General features: G+C 49.1%; 1 protein-coding gene across 6 annotated transcripts in view; it reads left to right on the top strand.

Annotated features, from left to right (window-relative positions):
• Positions 1-16,704, top strand: part of LOC144944978 (chloride channel protein 2-like) — a 111,863-nt gene that overhangs the window by 91,676 nt on the left and 3,483 nt on the right. For 5 of the 6 annotated variants that reach the window (XM_078873098.1, XM_078873097.1, XM_078873096.1 and 2 more), the window contains 11 exons: positions 2,242-2,343; positions 2,923-3,007; positions 4,530-4,685; positions 5,233-5,302; positions 5,583-5,693; positions 6,039-6,252; positions 6,841-6,974; positions 7,627-7,832; positions 8,523-8,604; positions 9,189-9,262; positions 9,948-10,010. In XM_078873098.1, the coding sequence (XP_078729224.1) occupies positions 2,242-2,343; positions 2,923-3,007; positions 4,530-4,685; positions 5,233-5,302; positions 5,583-5,693; positions 6,039-6,252; positions 6,841-6,974; positions 7,627-7,832; positions 8,523-8,604; positions 9,189-9,262; positions 9,948-10,010 (1,297 nt within the window). The remainder of the gene's footprint in view (positions 1-2,241; positions 2,344-2,922; positions 3,008-4,529; positions 4,686-5,232; positions 5,303-5,582; positions 5,694-6,038; positions 6,253-6,840; positions 6,975-7,626; positions 7,833-8,522; positions 8,605-9,188; positions 9,263-9,947; positions 10,011-16,704) is intronic. The other variant, XM_078873099.1, reaches the window with a different exon arrangement.

Here is a 16,704-nt window from a genome sequence, read left to right as displayed (position 1 = left end):
AGAACTGATCCAATGCCGAACAGGTACGCACAATTTGTGACGATCCCGAATATTCAATGGTCACAACAATACACCTCACATCCCGTATCCGTACACATCATCTCCGAGACTCGCATTGCAGCATGCAGCTGTACCAACCGAGTGGAGAGAGCAACGCAATTTGACGGCAATTAACGGAAACGCACCCCCGATCCACGTAGAACACAAGGAGCATTCCCGCACAAAAGACATCATCTGTGCAACAACGGACAGGAACCAACCAGTGAGTTTGAAACAAACCGAACCTGTCATTTCAAAATCCCCTTCAACATTAACCATGGGACTCAGGGCATTCGAATTTTGAGAGCAAAAAAAAACTAGACACAAACGTCCAAAATCGCCGAATTGATTAATACAGTATATGCAGTATACGAAGTTCGTACAGTCAATCATTTGGCGCAATGCTCCATCCAGTCCCCACATATAAACAACAACAATCCTAGACAACCGCAACAACAAACCAATCCTAAACCCCTACGCCAAGCATCAAAAACGCCACACAGCAACACACCACAACACCAAGCACCCAACTAACATCCCTATGAATAGCAAACCAAAAGCCCTAAGCCAACCTCTTCCTGGCCACAACATCACAACAACAATATAACACCAAATAACACTCGCACAAGCCAAAATGCAAAAAGAACAGAGGGAAAAACCGTCCGCGAGGAACACAAAACCGGAGAGTCAAACTGAAAAAGTCCCTCCCAGCAGTGTCTCCAACGTCGAAACCCTCTCTTCAATCACGGGCCCCTCTCGCTCTCACCACCGATGCCCTCCCCCGCTCTTCTTACTTCAATGTGGGGACGGAGGCCCGTAATCACAGGGCTGCAGCGGCGCGCCGCCAGGCCGGCGCAGCACACAAGGCGCAAAAGGCGGGAACGCCGCCACCGCGAAACCACTGCTGCGGTGAAAATGGCGGGAACGCGGCTGTGGGAAGTGCGGGAACGCCAACACGTTGAAATGGCGGGAACGCCGCCGCCGCGGGAACGCTGGCACGTAAAAAAATGGCGGGAACGGCGGCACGTTGAAGTGGCGGGAACCGCCGGCATGGTGCAAATGGCGGGAACGCCGGCACTGTGAAACTGGCGGGAACGCCGCCGCAGTGAAATGGCAGGAACGCCGGCACCGCCGAAACGGCGCGAACGCCACAGCTGCGTCATCTTGCAATTTCGCCATCACTCACCAACACCCGGCCACTCCCTTGCCACCAGCAGCTGGTCGAGTTGACGAGCGACGTCGCTCCAACTCGCCGTCGATGGCGACCAGCCCGGGCCCGCAGCCTCCTCCCATGCAGGCTGCAGTCGCCCATCCCCCGGGGCACACCACCGGGGCCCCGGACTCCGGGGTCGTCGCAGGGAGAGGCCAGGTGCAACCCACACCGTCCATCCGCACCTCCGGTTGGGTCTTGCACTTCGCTGCCAGCTTTTACACCATGGCAGCGAAGGGTACAGCTTCTTCAAATTAATCAGCGAAAGTTCGATAACCACTTCTACACCAAATGTAGTAAGACCGAATTAGGTGCACACACACGCAGCTTGGAGGCAACACTATTTATTAAACGGTAAGTAATATAACACTGTACATAAGGTGGTAACCACCTTCCTCAACTCACTAACACTCTGGAACACGACACAGACTGGACCAGGCAGGCAACGGCCTGCCTGGCCCAGGACGACGACTCGGGACTTGACGACCGATGATGTCTTCACTTTGGAGTACAGTACAACAGCCTTGCTCTGCGTTCACACCACGCTTATATCTGGTTTGGCGTGGCTGGCTCCGCCCCGGTGTGGCTGGCTCTCTTCAGGCCACGCCTCCCTTCCCAGGACACGCCTCACTTCCCCCACCTCTGGGAAGGTCCGGATCCCTCCAGCACGTGACCCCCCAGGCACCCCCTTGGGGCCCCCAGCCCTCGTACAGGCCGACACAGTAGTGACCATTCTATGTCACTACACAAGCATTGTGTTGGTGAGTGTAGTGTTGGCAAGAGTATTGTAGTAAGTGTGTTCTGACAGTAAGTGTTGCGTTAGTGAGCTTGTTGCGGTCAGAATGTTGCATTGAGAGTGTTGTGTTGGCGAGTGTTCTGTCGGTGAGTGTATGTTGTGGTAAGTGTGTTGTGATTGAGTGTTGAGCTGGAGAGAGTGTTGCGGTGAGCCTGGTGAGGGCGCGGTGCTGAAGCTGCGGCTGTGTCTACGCTAGGATCTCGTGTGGTCTGGTCGGCGCGCTCTTCGTTTACTTCAACCGTAGGATCGTCCTCTTCTTCCGAAGGAACAAGGCCATCAACAAGTTCTTCATGAAAAAGTGAGGCCTTCATTTTCCGCACTGATACCTGGTCCTCCCAGTCATTGCCGGGGAAACACTGTTGTCTCAATTGTCTTTGAAATATGTGACCTATACATTCGTCCACATTACAGTACGTTAGAATGTACGCTTCCAGGTTGTGTGGCCAGTGTGAAAGAGTAGCTCTTTAATACAATCTAGAGGGGCTCTCTAGTGCTTCCTCGAGTGGAGGTCCCTCTGCCAGCAATGGCGTGAGCCAGCAATTGCAGGGCTGTACCTTTACCTATACTAGAGAGCGTCTCTGCTCATGGGGCAGTTGATCCAGATTATACGATTTTGGTTTGCGTGCTGACCGCCATGCTAGCACTGTCACATGCATGCACGTATGCATTCAGTCATGCAATAGTACCTGCTATTCACCACTAAGTCGTGGTGAAATTACCACAGCGTCACGAACTCGGTGACGCAAAGTTAGCGCACTGCGCCACTGCCCTGCAATTCTGTCTACGTACACATACACACATGCATACGGATGCACGAGAACGTACGCGCGTATGAGAATGCGTGAGTAAAGGCGGTTCCGTTGCGTGTGTGTCTCAGGCGCCTGCTCTTCCCGGCCACCGTCACGTTCATCATCGCCACACTCACCTTCCCACCTGGGTTCGGACAGTTCATGGCAGGAGAAGTAAGATACTCGGTTCCTCTCCGTCCAATCAGCATCGAGGACTGAGCTGAGCGAGTGCTGGGCCAAGGCTGGCAAACGCCTTCAACTGCCTCCCATCTTGAATCAGTCTCGCCGCTATGGAGGATCATGGTCTTTTGTTTGGGATCTTTTGTAGCTATGTCTCTCCATCTGATTCTCGACCTTCCTGCGTTCCTCGTTCCCTCTCCTCGCACGTGTCGTGCCAAACATTGGTTTAGTTCTGCGTGTGTGTGTGTCAGCTGGGGCTCCGTGTGTAAACTACGGGCATCTGTGTGAGCAAAGTTCATAATAACGTGATGCTTGGGCCCAACCCCTATGGAGTAAAGTGTGTTTCAGGCACGTGTGAGTCTCATATCTGTGTGTGAATGTACCTCTTTGTGTGTCTCTCTGTCTCTCTCTTTGTGGGTCTCTTTGTGTATATCTTTATCTTTGTATCTGTGTGTGTCACTGTCTTTGTGTCTCTATTTGTGTGTGAGTGTATATGTGTGTCTCGTATTTTGGGTATTTTGCGTCATCAGACACCACACCACCACGACTCCCAATTGGTAATGGGGCAGTTGTGAAGAGAGTGGAGAGTTTTCCATACCTGGGCAGTGTGCTTATGACTGGCTCTGGTTTGACAGCAGAGGTCTCACTCCGAATCAGCCGAGCGGCATTATCTTCTCGGCAATGGTCATGCCCTCCCTTCTCTATGATTGTGAAACGTGGACCCCCCTAATGGAATATATTTGCCGGTTAGAAACATTTTGACTGCCCTGCCTGTGAGTTCCATCCTTGAAAGATATGGACAAAGTCTCATCAATGTGCTCCTCTGGCAGGCAAGACTACGTTGGCTGGGTCATGTAGCCCGACAGAGGGGGCTAAATGGGCATGGTACGGACTGGAGAAGTGATGGAGTGATGTGGCACAGGAGGATGTGGACCTGAGTGGACTTGCCGATGACTGGTACCAGCGGTGTCAAGATCGGCCTTAGTGGAGGAGGCTCGTGTAGGATGCTACTGGGCAGTTGGAGGCAGCCGCCCTCCAGCAACAACTGGGGGCAGAGGAGCGATGCTCACAACAACGAGCAAAGTGCCGGGTGGCTAAAGCACAGAAAGTTGGCACAGTAGGGGGCACAGGTGGTGCATCAGCCAGTCATCTCAGTCAGGCAACCCATGGCACCTGGGTCTATCCCGTGACCTGCCAGCAGGAATTCCACACTTCACGTGGCCTTAACGTTCACATAGCCTGGCACAAGCGCTGTGGTGGCGTCACCGCCACTTAGTGGCGAACGGCGGTTATTGTTTTTGTGAATCTCGTGGCTGGTGTGACCACAATCCCTTCCCATCCTCACTGCACACGTCTCTAGCATAGGACGCTGTTGCTTTGGACTGTGGGGGGTGATGGGGGACGATGGGAGGCAATGGAAGGTGATGGGGGCATTCAGGGGTGATGGGGGGGCGATGGGGGCGGCTGTAGGGGTGTGGTGCGAGTGACGCCCATGCCGTGCGCTGTGCCTTGACAGCTGACGCAGAGGGAGATCATCAACACGCTGTTCGACAACCGCACGTGGGTGAAGGAGGGCGTCGCGCACGAGTTCGACCTCCTGGACAATGCCAGCCACTGGAAGCACCCGAACGCCAATGTCTTCATCATTCTTTTAGTCTTCATCATCATGAAGGTGCCACTGCGATGAGGTTTCACGACCCAGGCGCTGTCCCGGGCTCCTCCAGGACCCCACGTCTATGCACACTGAGGAGGCCAGGAGATGGCAGAGCAGCATGAATTCTTGAATGTATATGTATGAAGCTTCGAGTGTTACCCTCATGGGCGTGGTGCGTTTTATCTGGGTTCCCCGGGCTTTTTCTGTCATGAAGCCAAACTCTAATTCATGGAATTGGTAAAAAAAAACAATATAGCAGAACCCTCCTGAAGGGTTAGATTGCTCATAGTCTTGCAACATGACACGGTGTTGGCACATCGTGCAATGTTATTGTGTGTTACGCTATGCATTTGTGCTGCACTATTCTCCCCTGCGTGGTGTGTGCTATTGTCCTGTGCTGTGCTCTGATGTGCTCTGAGCTGTCTTTTTCTGGGCTGGCATATGTTGTGCTCTGCTATAGTCTATTGCGCTGTGTTGTACTGTGCTATAGTTTGATGTGCTGGTCTCTGTTGTGCTGTGCTGCTGTTGTTGGGGCTGATAGCAGCCACCCTTCTCTGTGCCCCAGTTTTGGATGAGTGCCCTGGCAACCACGATGCCTGTGCCGTGTGGATCATTCATGCCCGTGTTCGTCATCGGTAAGTGATTCCGCGGCCTACACGAACGTCTTCTCCTCATTGCTCGCCACCGTGCCTTTTATAGCTTCCGCACATCTCTCTGTGTATATCTGGTGCATGTGTTCCCGTGCATCTTAAAGCAATCCCGAGTGTCTTGATGTGTTCCCGTGTGCCCACATGCCTCCTATATCTGCGTGTATCTCTGGGCCTCTTGCGTGCATCACGGTGTGTCTCCGTGCCTCTCCATGCCTCTCCATGGCTCTCTGTGCAGCCTTCACTCAACTTCCGTTCCCCCGTGCAGGAGCTGCCTTCGGCCGCCTCGTTGGAGAAACCATGGCTTCCTGGTTCCCGGACGGAATCCACTCCGAGGACAAGGTCTACCACATTGTACCAGGCGGCTACGCCGTCGTAGGTGTGTACATGCACGTGCCTACTAGGTTATCACACAAAAACAAGGATCCCCCATGCAGCATCCATAGACTTTGGGGGCAAGTGTCGTTGGCGAGCACTTGTGAGGCCGGCACGACGCACAAGGGCGTGGTTTGGCTGTAATTCCGACTACCTTTGTCTCTCTGGTGCTGATGTATATACACTGCACCAGGTAGTCATGTAAGGCTGATTCAACTGGGGGGAGGCCCAGGACTGGTTCAGATAATTGTTTTTGGCTGTGAGCGGGAAACAAATTCAGGTGGTCTCTCTTCGAACGTGTGTCGATAGACAAGTGTGCCCGCATGCAAGACCGTGCCTGTGTGTGCAGGAGCGGCGGCGCTCACGGGCGCCGTGACACACACCGTGTCCACGTCAGTGATCGTGTTCGAGCTCACGGGGCAGATCTCGCACATCCTGCCTGTGCTCATCGCTGTCATCCTCGCCAATGCCGTGGCGCAGGCGCTGCAGCCCTCACTCTACGACAGCGTCATCCTTATCAAGAAGCTGCCGTACCTGCCCGATCTGGGCTGGGGGAACACAGAGTGAGCGCGCGTGTATAACATCACTGGTTTGGTGATGAGCATAACATAACAACACCATTAACCACTAAGTGCTGGCGATGTCACCATGGCGATTGTGCCAGGCTAGGTGTACTTCGAGGCCACGTGGAGTGTGGGAGGCTCATTATTAGGAGATCACAAGACAAACACCTCTTTTGGGTTGATTGAATGAGATTACTGGCAGATACACCACCTGCGGTCCTTGCTGTGTCACCTTGGTGTGATTTAGCAACCCAGCATTCCGCTCATTGTTGTGAGCATTGTTCTGCCTTCTGTTGTTGCCAGACAGTTATTGGCTCCACCTAACCAGTAGTGTCCCTTCACAAGCCTCCTCCACGGAGGAGTAACTGCACCAGTCATGTAGTGACATAATACATGTCCTACTTCATCAGTGTAACAACTGCCCTCCGCGTGTAACTGCAGAGGTGCTGGAGGGTGGATCGCGAGGGAACTCTGGAGCCATGATCATCCCCGATCGTCCTCGACTTGGAGGATGCGTAGTCCCCGTGCTGCACCCGTGTAGCCATTATTACGCGAGAGTAACCGAAACGTTTTGACTGCACCGCGCAGGACGTACAACATCTTTGTGGAGGACATCATGGTGCGCGACGTGTGCTTCATCTCGTACGTGTGCAAGTACCGCGACCTCAAGGAGCTGCTGTGCAGCTCCAGCCTCAAGTCCTTCCCACTTGTTGACTCGTCTGGTGAGCTGGGCCTCAGGGCCGGGCCCCACAAAGGCCACCGCCAACGTCACCGACTCGTTAAAACAGAAGCCGCCTTACATACTTCAAAGAGTCACGAGATGTCACTAGATAGACCTTCTGAAACATTTTACCACTTGACATTTTACTAGGTGTTAAACACAGTAAACAGATGCAGAATTCTTAACACGCACCTGCGATCACTCTTGAATGCTAACCATCGAACAGAGATGGTTACTGCATCGCGTGCTTTCTGATGCATTTTGCGGACGCTCTTCCTTCCAATATTAGGAAGCGACTGAAGAAATGCACTTTTAAATCTCCATTGAAAACTAATTTCTTTAGAACTGCTTTTTGTGTTTAGTTTGTTGTAATTCCCCCGGATCTCCATTTAGCACAGTTGGCTACGTATGGTGAAAAAGAATTTCAACATACATACATACATAGGCAGAATGTCCTCATCCCAGAACGTCGCTAGATTTGTCGTGAATCGCTTTGACAAAATTTGTTGCTATGGAATACAAAAAGGTCACGAGATTAAGCGATATAAATGCTAAGTTGGCAACTCTGTCCTCCAGTGTCCTGGCAGTGTGGGGTGAGTTCATTTTGGGATCCGTATGTCCCCCGCGTGTCCTCCGCATGTCCCCACCTGCAGACTCGATGATCCTGCTGGGCTCGGTGGAGCGCAGCGAGCTGCAGGTGCTGCTGGACCGGCAGGCCGGCCGTGACCGCAGGCTGCAGCATCTGGAGCGTCGCTCCCTCACACCCACCACTACTGCCGCCGCCTCCGCCAGCGCTGCCCCCAACAAAGCACTCAACGGCGCTGTGCTGAGCATCAACGATGATGGCAAGACCCTGCAGGTGGGGCCGAGCATTGGGGGGTTTTCTTCTTTTGTATCATGGCAGCGTTGATCAGCAAGGTTTATACGAGTCTGTAATGAAGTGTCTGTAGTTATTTAGTGTATCCAGAGACCATGCAGTGCCATGTGTCTTCATGGGTATATTTCATCCCCTGCTTAAATAAAGGATATAGCAACCATATGTTCAGTGGACAGCTTCAGAAGTAGTCTGGTAAACAAGTTCAAGTGTATTTGTTTAACCAGATGAGAACTCAAGATACTAGGATAGCCACATTAGCAAGAGTGAACTGGAGTGACCTGAACATTTGAACTGCTGCTGGAGAATGACCAAATCGGACAGTGGTGTACTATGTGGTAAATAAATGTAGATACATATTCACAAGTTGATTCATTGACTTACATAAAACAAATCCATAGACTTACATAGACACCCAATTACTTATTTAGAGACCTACTGACTTAAATAGATAGTTCTTATTTCATGTCGTGGTGGGTTTGACGATTAAACTTTTCTACGTTCATGTCGAGGTTAGTGAGAGCCAGTGAACGTCTTTAGGGGTAGTCTGGATAATGTTTTAAGCGCTGCAGGTGAATGATTGAAGCAGGCAAGTCGCACACAATGTTGCTGTCATGCACAAACGACTCATGTTGTGGGACACTTTGCTGCCCACCTCCCACCTCCCATGAGCAGAGCACGAATGGGAAACCACTCAAATCGGCGATGAAGCAAACGCCCAACACACTTTCAGCACAGGCCTTGGAGAGGAGGGCAGGTACAGAGTGGCGGAACACCGCACAACACAACATGCCCAACCCTCGGCCGACGTTGCGATTTTATCGTGCAAAACTTTGTTAGGCTCTGCAAGCCCATCCTGTGCTAAACACTGCAACTTCGTTGCTTTTAGTTCAGGATGCAGTCATGAGTCACTTAGCCATGAAATTCAGGACTGTGTCTGTGTAACAAATCAGAGGCTGGGAGGCCCGAGGCCTGCCCTCCCCTCTCGCCTAGGTGGCCTGGCCCAGAAAGCCTGGCAGGAGATGTATGCAAGGAAATGTACCTCCTTGGTTGATGAAAAAACAAAATTACTTTCCAGACATTTGAGATACAGATTATCGCAGTGTCACACATACAAATTCAGCCATGATGAGCCAGCATGCGACCATGTCACCCTGTAACATGGTCATAATGTGTGGTATGGTTTTGATAGGAATGCTGTGGCATGGTGTGACGTGGCATGACATGGTGTTTTGTGGTATGCTGTGTTGAGTGGTTGGTGTGGCATGGTGTTTTATGGTATTGCGGATGTGGTGTTTCGTATTTTGTTGTGACGTGGTGTGCTATGGTGTGATGCTATAGGGCAGGAGAGCCCACGAGTTGCTCTAAACACCATCTTCTGCTCGAGTCCCAGTGAGGATGAGACCGAGGCAGAGGTAGGAGACACCAGATCCCTCAATACAGGCAACTCACTACAAACGCAATACAGACTACAGACACCTCACCACAGATTCATCACTCTAGATATACGATGCTGAGCTCCACATACTTCCCACCTACTGCCTCACTCCAGACACTTCACTGCAAACTCTTCACTCCATCATTGTAAATTGCTATGCCTATTATGTTACATTTACATTAATAGGTTGAAGAGTGTCTCGCTCATAATTGAGACATTTAACTGTACACTCCGCACAGAATCCTCTGATCACAGAGCCACACACAGAGGAGGCCCTCTCCGTGAACCGATTCCTCTGTCACAGTGAAGTGCTGCTTATAACAGTAGAGTCGACAATTTTTAATAAAGTACACTTCATCTTCACCGCATTCCAAGACACTATGGCGCACTCCAGACAACACCATCATCATTATTTATCTTGCGCCCACCCGTGCAGTAAAGCGACACGTGATACACATGTACTGCACACATAGCATTGACCCGATGTCGCCGCTGCTGTGGAGTTGCTTGCTCACCAACGCCGTGGGCTGGTGAGTGACGATGCAGCCTCATGACAAGGCCCGGACGCCTTGTCGCGTGGGAAGCGGGCATCTGTGGTGCGGGGCGCATGGTGGCGTGTGTTAAAAGAGTGCTGTACACTGCCGTGTCTCTCCTCTCCAAAGAGCTCCACCAAATGTGAGACCCTCGAAAGCCGAAAACAAAAACGGGTCAAAATATATGTCGTGGTAAGTGGCCTCTGCCCAGAGTGGCGGACGGAGCTTGCTTGTGGAGTGATTCTAGTTTGTTATTGTAACACTAAGACTAAGGCTGCCAATGTCTCTATGCATTGTGATTCTCGCTAATGCATACGCCAACGTAGATCCGCACTGCCCTCATCCTGTCGCCATGTCCCCTCTCCTCGTGCGGTGGGGTGTCCACTGTTCGGCCTGCATAGGGTAGCACTGACCGAAATATAAATGCAAACAGAACATGAAATGGAGGCAATGCGCAGGCGGTGGGGTTAGGGGAAGCATTAGAGTCAGGGGTAGATCTGGTGCAAGTGGCTGGTTGGCTGGTTGGTTGGGTAGTGTCAAGGGTAGTCGTAATATTAGTAGTATTGGTGGCTGGTTGGCTTCACAGTTTGAGTAAGTGGTAGGGATATGGTGAGTGCAAGGACCAAACAATACGAGTTTGCAATGCTCAGAATTTTCTTTGCATGGCCACGTTTCGTTTGTGGAGTTCACAGGAACGGCAGCCACGCCTTGGCCACTCACACATTAGCTCATTAGCACTCAGGCGTGGGCATGAGGTACAGCATGGATATAGGGCACACTACAATGTACAGGTCCCACTATGAACATGTGTGAAATAAATATATCAAAAGGGTAATATATTAGAAATACCACATTTAACATTAGGCAGTGAGAGCATGAATATCGGTGAAGTTGTGGTGCTGAAGCAGTTTCTGTCACGATAACCAGAGTATTCTTGTGAGCTAGTCGTGGTTGATAGTAATCATCAGCTGTTACTAACGATCCGCATACAGAGAGGACAGTGAGACTGTCCATATACATTCTAGATTTGAAGCTTTCGTGACTGCAAGGATTCATATTCTTAGGTTTTTTCGGTAAAGTCACGTAGGTTAAAAATTGAAATTAAAATTAATAAAAGTAAAATAAAAATAAAAAATCACGACGTTTCGGAGGCAACACAAGCTTCCATCTTCAGGTGGAACCGTCATAGCCACGACAGCTGTATCAAGTAAATGAGAGATTACAAAAGCTACCACTCCGTATATATAATGGTTGAGGGGGGAAGGGCATGGAAAGGCACGCTTTTTATTAATATGGTAAGGTGAGGCTTAAGACTAAGAATAGACTGCATAACAAAAGACTGAGCCTTTGTTATGGAGAAGTGCGGTTTGTGACTAACGCCTAGCCTACATAACAAAAGTGTGAAAAAGAAAAAACTAAAACCTGGTAAAACAAAACTGGCTGTCTATCAGTAACCTGTAATAGTTGTCTGTCAAATAAGATGGTCCAAATAAGTGTAGTTAAATCTTGTTTGCATGGTTAATCACATCTTTCCAATGATTACTCAGTTTGTAACCATCATCATGGTTGAAATTATGTCTGTGTTTGTATATTTGTATGGCTTCGTGTACAAACCTTTGATGGTAGCCAGGAGGTTTGCAGAGCACCTTGGTCTCGGAAAGACAATTTCATGAGAGCCCACAGAGTTGTAGCAATGATCGGCCACGGCCGAAGAATCAGTTCTGCCGTGTTTCAGATCTGACTTGTGCTCGCGGACACGATCAGAAACATGACGTTTCGTTTCTCCAATGTAGCAATCACCACAACTGTAACTCAGTTTGTAGACTCCAGGATACTGTAAGTCAAGAACGACATCCTTCACAGATGGAATCAGATCACGGATTTTATGCACTGTACTGAATCGGACTTGGATCTTATGTTTGTTTAGAATTTTGGAGATCTTTTTGGTCACGCCTGCTATGTATGGTAACGTGATAGTTTTGGTCGGAGTTTCATGTGGCTGTTTCTGTATGGTGGGAGAAACAGCTTGGCGGATGGTGCGGTCAGAGTATCCGTTCATCCTAAGGGCCCGATGTACATGTCTTAATTCACCGGCCAGGTAGTGTTGGTCAGAAATGCCATGGGCTCTGTGGTATAGCGTTTTGATGAGAGAATTCTTTTGAGATGGTGGTGGTGGGAATCCGGTTTCAAGTAGGAATCTGTGTGGGTGGCTTTCCTGTAAACAGAATGTCCCAAGGATCCGGCAGGTCTCCTCTCAAAACAGAATATCCAAGAATGGTAGTTTACCATCTTTCTCCACTTCCATGGTGAATCTGATGGATGGGTGTCTGGAATTGATGTGGTCCAAGAAGTGGTTCAATGCTGGGAGGCCATGTGGCCAGATGACGAAAATGTCATCCACATACCTCTTCCACAGGGAAGGATGCAGGGTGAATGTCTGGATGGCGTTTGATTCAAACTTTTCCATGAACATGTTGGCTATCACTGGTGACAAGGGGGAGCCCATAGGAGTACCCTCATTCTGTTTGTAGAAGGTGCCATTCCAGGTAAAATAGGTGTTGGTGAGGCAATGCCTAACCAGTGCAGGTACATCAGAATTCAATCCATGTTGGACTAAGTCCTCAATTATTGTTAGGGTGTCCGGTACTGGGACTTTGGTAAACAGAGATACTACATCAAAACTGACGAGGATGTCATCAGGAGATAGTACCATGTCCTTAACCATCACAGGCAAGACCTCTTCGGCAGTACTCAACTCAACCCAATTAGTCTCTATGGTTAAGGACATGGTACTATCTCCTGATGACATCCTCGTCAGTTTTGATGTAGTATCTCTGTTTACCAAAGTCCCAGTACCGGACACCCTAACAATAATTTAGGACTTAGTCCAACATGGATTGAATTCTGATGTACCTGCGCTGGTTAGGCATTGCCTCACCGACACCTATTTTACTTGGAATGGCACCTTCTACAAACAGAATGAGGGTACCCCTATGGTCTCCCCCTTGTCACCAGTGATAGCCAACATGTTCATGGAAAAGTTTGAATCAGACGCCATCCAGACATCCACCCTGCGTCCTTCCCTGTGGAAGAGGTATGTGGATGACACTTTCGTCATCTGGCCACATGGCCTCCCAGCATTGAACCACTTCTTGGACCACATCAATTCCAGACACCCATCCATCAGATTCACCATGGAAGTGGAGAAAGATGGTAAACTACCATTCTTGGATATTCTGTTTGAGAGGAGACCTGACGGATCCTTGGGACATCCTGTCTACAGGAAAGCCACCCACACAGATTCCTACTTGAAACCGGATTCCCACCACCACCCATCTCAAAAGAATTCTCTCATCAAAACGCTATACCACAGAGCCCATGGCATTTCTGACCAACACCACCTGGCCGGTGAATTTAGACATGTACATCGGGCCCTTAGGATGAACGGATACTCTGACCGCACCATCCGCCAAGCTGTTTCTCCCACCATACAGAAACAGCCACATGAAACTCCGACCAAAACTATCACGTTACCATACATAGCAGGCGTGACCAAAAAGATCTCCAAAATTCTAAACAAACATAAGATCCAAGTCCGATTCAGTACAGTGCATAAAATCCGTGATCTGATTCCATCTGTGAAGGATGTCGTTCCTGACTTACAGTATCCTGGAGTCTACAAACTGAGTTGCAGTTGTGGTGATTGCTACATTGGAGAAACGAAACGTCATGTTTCTGATCGTGTCCGCGAGCACAAGTCAGATCTGAAACAAGGCAGAATTGATTCTTCGGCCGTGGCCGATCATTGCTACAACTCTGTGGGCTTTAATGAAATTGTCTTTTCCGAGACCAAGGTGCTCTGCAAACCTCCTGGCTACCATCAAAGGTTTGTACACGAAGCCATACAAATATACAAACACAGACATAATTTCAACCGTGATGATGGTTACAAACTGAGTAATCATTGGAAAGATGTGATTAACCATGCAAAAAAGATTTAACTACACTTATTTGGACCATCTTATTTGACAGACAACTATTACAGGTTACTGATAGACAGCCAGTTTTGTTTTACCAGGTTTTAGTTTTTTCTTTTTTCACACTTTTGTTATGTAGGCTAGGCGTTAGTCACAAACCGCACCTCTCCATAACAAAGGCTCGGTTTTTTGTTATGCAGTCTATTCTTAGTCTTAAGCCTCACCTTACCATATTAATAAAAAGCGTGCCTTTCTGGGCCCTTCCCCCCTCAACCATTATATATACGGAGTGGTAGCTCTTGTAATCTCTCATTTACTTGATACAGCTGTCGTGGCTGTGACGGTTCCACCTGAAGACGGAAGCTTGTGTTGCCTCCGAAACATCGTGATTTTTTATTTTAATTTAACTTTTATTAATTTTAATTGAAATTTTTTACCTACGTGACTTTACCGAAAAAACCTAAGAATATGTCCATATACACAGTGCACACTGATGTGAAGACAGGTGTATGTGGGTTACACACTTGTATGTTGAACTTCTTTCGCACCGTACCTAGCTAACCATGCTAACATACACAGGTACAGATGCCTTCAGTGTTGACTTAAACAGAGAGAGAAACATGGCAAGGAGAGGCCACTCCAGATTTAAGAGCTGTAGCGGAAAAAACAGCATCCTCCCTGATTTGTGACAGTAGTTTCTGCAAGAGGAAGTGAGGGGGGTGGGAGAATTGGAGGAAATTGGATCAGAGGTAAAAGCTTTTAAAGGTAGGAGGAAGGACTTTGCAGAAGTGGGAGATGACTGCCACTCAGAATCATTTGTGATAACTTTTATCCCTGGTAATCATTATTGATTACTGGCAGTGGAAGCAGTGAGAGTGCTGAGCGAATGAGGAGCATGTCAGTCGTGTAGCTATCGAGTGTGCAGGCAGTACAATTGGGTGAATAAGGGTGGATATTGGACAGAGGGCCTCATTCCAGTGATTGCACTCGGGCCCATTCGAAGCACGCTGCGTCACTGGGAGTGTCCGGGTCCTGGGAGGCTGAACGTGGACACCTCACCAAAACTTGCTATGGCCTCCGTATCCCCCACGGCACTCGGCACTAACCCAGCCGGAACGGCCCCTCTGCTATCACTAACCACTCCGCGTCCTGCCGCCACCACCAGCAGCAGCATGGAAGCACAACACTAGGCTGCACTTGCTTCTGGAAACGTGTTTCCCTGCTGCGTAACAGCTGCAAGTGTGGAGATAGAGAATGGATTGGTGGTGCAGAATGTGTGCCCACTTAAGAGCATATGTCTCATCATCATAGGAACACACTCCTCAAGTCCAGTTTATACTATTTGGATTTACACAGCATCTAAATGCGAACGCGTCTCAATTGACAGAAATTTCAGCTGTCTCTTAAGGGATGTGACAAATCTCATCACATGACCACAATGGAAAAATAACTGCAAGTGAATCCTGGATTTCAAAAGAGGTTTGTGATGTGAAATGCAGCTTGTAAACTGAAAACCACAGCAAGCAGAAGTGAAACACTTTTCCAGATTCAGTGGCTGCCTGGTGTTCTGAGTTATGCCCACTGGCTGATGCCTGCAGTTCTCTCCCACAGACACAACACAGAGCCGGCATTAAAATATAATGGGGAAGATCCTGTTAGTCCTTTCTCTTCTCTTCCGGTCTCTGATGTCTAAATGCTGCTGACGGAGGAATCTATATGATCCCCCAGACGGCAGTAGGGCCGCACTTCATGTTAGGGAATGAACAAGGTGTGATATCGTAGATGTTTCACTCGATATTTTTTATTTTTGTGCTATATGCAAGTACCCAGAATGCACCGTTCACACGAGTGAGGGGGTCTCCTTGTTGGTGTGCTAAATAACTCTCAGAGCTGGGCTAGGTGACATTCAGTGAAATATGTTTTTTGGCATTGTGCAGTCATTGTAACCATAAGAGCACCTGCACATGAGGCCCTGGCTGAAACTCATGTGGAATCCCAGGATTTGCAACCAGGGTTTCATTATTGCTGACTAAGCATACTGACATGGGTATTAGCGTCAGCCCACGAAGTCAACTGGCCTCCTCTTAAACATTTTACATTTGTTTTGATACAATATGATAAGAAACTTGCCTCTTGTTTTTGCTGCTCCGTAGCATAGTGCGTTGCCGTGTGACTTGGTGTAGCGTGGTGTGGCGTGATACGGTGTGTCTGGTGCACCAGTATAGTGCGGTGTAGCGCAGCCAGGGCACGGTATTGTTCTGGCCTGGAGTTGCGTAATTTAACAGTGCAACGAAGACATTTTTTACCTGTGATATTGTTGCTGATTGTTTTTTATTCTATCACTGTGCGTTGTCTTGTTCTGTCTTGTTTGTTCCATCAGCCTAAAGTCACATATATATTTTTCAATCATAAAAAGTAGATTTTTGTCAGCTGTGATCAGATGCATGCACTGCGAGTGATGAAGTGATACATATTACATGCTTACAAATCACTCTGACCATGCAAACTGGCCCTGTTGCAGGCTCTTCAATAATGGTGGTTAATGGTGATAGTGGTGATGTGTGGAGTGGGGGCGTTAGCAGTGGTTGTAGGACAGGCTGAGCGAGAAAAGTTTCAAAGGACCTTCACGGTGCAGTATTTCTCACTGAATAGAGAGGCTGCTCACCCACCACCCCCACACATTAACAATAGCTCAGTCTTAACGCTGGCCCCCATCATGCACGCCATTCAGCATACTGCTGGGTACCGCTGGTTAACATATTTTGCCACCTGTGCCACTGCTGGGCATCGCTGCGTCCCCACTGCCACTCCTGCAGTAAAAATAACAGAGCTCGGCTTCGCCACCGCTTCTACCTGCAAAACAAGCCTTGGCTCCTGCCATCTCCACCATGCTCTGACGTCCCCTCTGT

Source organism: Lampetra fluviatilis, chromosome 36 (assembly GCF_964198595.1).
Source record: "Lampetra fluviatilis chromosome 36, kcLamFluv1.1, whole genome shotgun sequence".
Classification (NCBI taxonomy): Eukaryota; Metazoa; Chordata; class Hyperoartia; order Petromyzontiformes; family Petromyzontidae; genus Lampetra; species Lampetra fluviatilis.
Note: the sequence above shows the minus strand (reverse complement) of the source record. Positions and strands in the feature narration are given on the sequence as shown.